This window comes from Phaseolus vulgaris, chromosome 8 (assembly GCF_000499845.2).
Source record: "Phaseolus vulgaris cultivar G19833 chromosome 8, P. vulgaris v2.0, whole genome shotgun sequence".
Classification (NCBI taxonomy): Eukaryota; Viridiplantae; Streptophyta; class Magnoliopsida; order Fabales; family Fabaceae; genus Phaseolus; species Phaseolus vulgaris.
The window spans coordinates 27,948,148-27,951,065 of NC_023752.2; the positions used below are offsets into that span (position 1 = coordinate 27,948,148).

At 37.4% G+C, this 2,918-nt stretch overlaps 1 protein-coding gene across 1 annotated transcript; it reads left to right on the forward strand.

Moving 5' to 3' along the window:
- Positions 1–605: 605 nt before the first annotated feature.
- On the forward strand, positions 606–938 carry LOC137824876 (uncharacterized mitochondrial protein AtMg00810-like). The gene has a single exon (XM_068630556.1). It carries the CDS (start codon positions 606–608, stop codon positions 936–938), a length of 333 nt encoding a protein of 110 aa, XP_068486657.1.
- The last annotated feature ends 1,980 nt before the right edge of the window (positions 939–2,918 follow it).

Here is a 2,918-nt window from a genome sequence, read left to right on the forward strand (position 1 = left end):
TGATCACAAGGAACAAAGCAAGGCTAGTTGCCAAAGGCTACAATCAAGAGGAGGGAATTGATTATGGTGAAACCTTTGCTCCTGTTGCAAGATTGGAAGTTGTGAGGTTACTGCTGGCTTTTGCATGTATGAGTGGTTTTAAACTCTTTCAAATGGATGTCAATAGTGCCTTTTTAAATGGCTACATCAATGAGGAAGTGTATGTGGATCAACCACCGGGCTTTGAAGATCATCAATATCCCAATCATGTCTTCAAGCTGAAAAAGGCTTTTTATGGGCTGAAGCAAGCTCCAAGGCAGTGGTATGAAAGGCTTAGCAACTACCTGTTGTCTCAAGGCTATGAAAGGGGAATGATTGACAAGACTCTCTTCATCAAAAATTCAAATTCTGAAATTATCCTTGTGCAAATCTATGTTGATGACATCATCTTTGGTGCTACACAAGATAATTTGTGTGAAGAATTTGTGGCTGCTATGAAAGGTGAGTTTGAAATGTCTATGATTGGAGAATTGTCTTTCTTTCTTGGATTGCAGGTTAAGCAAACAAAGGATGGAATCTTTCTATGCCAATCAAGGTATTGTAAAGAGATTCTCAAGAAATTTGAAATGGAGAGTTGCAAGGAAGCAAGCACACCTATGCCATCAAGCAACTACATGGATGCAGATGCTGCTGGAAAAAGGGTAGATCAAACAAAATACAGAGGTTTGATTGGCTCTTTGCTTTATCTAACAGCAAGTACACCGGACATTATGTTTGCGGTATGTCTTTGTGCAAGATATCAAGCAAATCCGAAGGAGTCACACTTCAAAGCTGCAAAGAGAATTCTGAAATATCTCAAAGGAACATCAATTGTTGGGTTATGGTATCCTTCTTACTCGCCCATTCATTTAATTGGCTATTCAGATTCTGATTTTGCAGGATGCAAGCTAGATAGATAAAGCACAAGTGGCACTTGCCACCTTCTTATTTCAAGCCTCATCTCATGGCATAGCAAGAAGCAAGCATGTGTGGCTCTCTCTACTGCTGAGGATGAGTACATAGCTGCTGGAAGCTGTTGTGCACAAATCCTATGGCTCAAACAGCAACTTGCAGACTTTGGATTGCAAATCAACAAGGTCCCTTTGATGTGTGACAATACAAGTGCTATCAATCTTACCAAAAATCAGATTCAGCACTCAAGAACTAAGCATATTGAGATACGGCATCATTTCATCAGGGATCATGTGAGCAATGGGGACTGTGAAGTGAAATTTATTGAGACAAAACTGCAGCTAGCTGATATCTTCACCAAACCACTACCAAAAGAGAGGTTCTTCTTTTTACGAAATGAGTTAGGTATCCTTGACCTTCAAAATCTTTCCTAAATCTGTTTTCATACCTGTTAGAGTCTATTTGTGAAGACAAATAGGGGAAGAATTGATTGGTTATTCTGTATCCTTCTCTAAAATTGATTAAAAACTGCTGAAATCTCTGATATCATAACTGTTTATGCTTTTGCTGATAGAACCAACCGATTGTTTCGTGCAAACAACCGATTGTTTATCTGGAATATTGTTTTCAACATGTGTATATCTAACCTACTGCTGTAGGAAACATTGGATTGTATATATGCTATTTTTACAAGCACTGCTTCAGATTCAATCAAATCCAACACAAGCAACCAGGGCTTTGTCTTCATCAAATAGGGAGAGATTGTTGAATCAAGCGTGTTCAAGCTTTGAAGAATCCAAATCCTTTGAAGTTTGATGAAAGGCTGGATGTGCTTGCTGTTGCTGAGTTGTTTTATAATAGGATCTGGGGTAGATTATCTGTGTTAATCCACTCTTGATTGAATCCAAAGCTTAAGCATTCTCAAACCTTTAATTGAAAGTGTTTTTCAAACTAAGTGAAAAACAACCTGTTGTTTTGTCGAAACAACCAATTGTTTTATACTTAGGTGTTTTAAGAAAGGTTGAAAACTGTTTTTGATGGTTGACTTGCTTTCAAACCAAAACAAGCAATTGATTCGAGCATTCAACCGATTGTTTGTTTTGGGACCATAACAGAAAACTGTTTTGTGCTTTGACTGAGCTTTAAATGATTTTATAACTGAATATGCTCCAGTTTTAAATGCTTTGACCAGTCTTTGAAAGCAATAAATAGTTTGTTCAGTTTATGTAACAAACAAAAACTGAGATTTAATAAAAGAAAAACAGATTTGAGTTTTTCACTGATTTTGCTTTTGAAGAGTTGAAGATTGCTTTGAGATTGCTTTAATCAAGAGAGTATGGAATAGGATTTTCATCTTGTATTGATTTCAAATCTTTCTGTAACAAGTGTAATCCTTTTGTACTTTGAGAAAACTCTGTGTGTGAAGTTGAGAAGTGTTGTGTGCTCTTGAGGTTGTCAAGATCCGCATTCTTGGTGATGTTTGTGCTGAGCCAAAGGAAGTGTGTGTCTTGAAGGGATCAAGGTCACTTCTTTGATGGTGTTGTAAGTAATCTAGGGTTGATTGCTTAGTGGATTCCCCAGTGGTTTCTGGGAAGACTGGATATAGCTCTTGGTTTAAGAGTGAACCAGTATAATCCTCTGTGTGCAATCTCTTTATCCCTTGAACTCTTTAATTTCAGTTTATTCTTGTGAATTGGTATAAACAACCGATTGTTTCTACAAAACAACTGATTGTTTTTCTAGTGTTGTGCTAAATTGCTTTGTGTTTTTGGCAAACTGAATTCTTAATCAAGTTTTCTCAAAAGAAATTCATTCTAGACTTAAAAGTTTGCGAAAACCCTCTTTAAACCATTCACCCCCCCTAGTTTAAAGCCATACATTCAACAGTTCCCACGTCTCTTGGTGGGCTTAGGATTCCTGGGAGAATGTCTTTGCGCCACTATTATACAATCTTAGTGTAATCTGGCGCATAGGACTTCCCTTTTCTG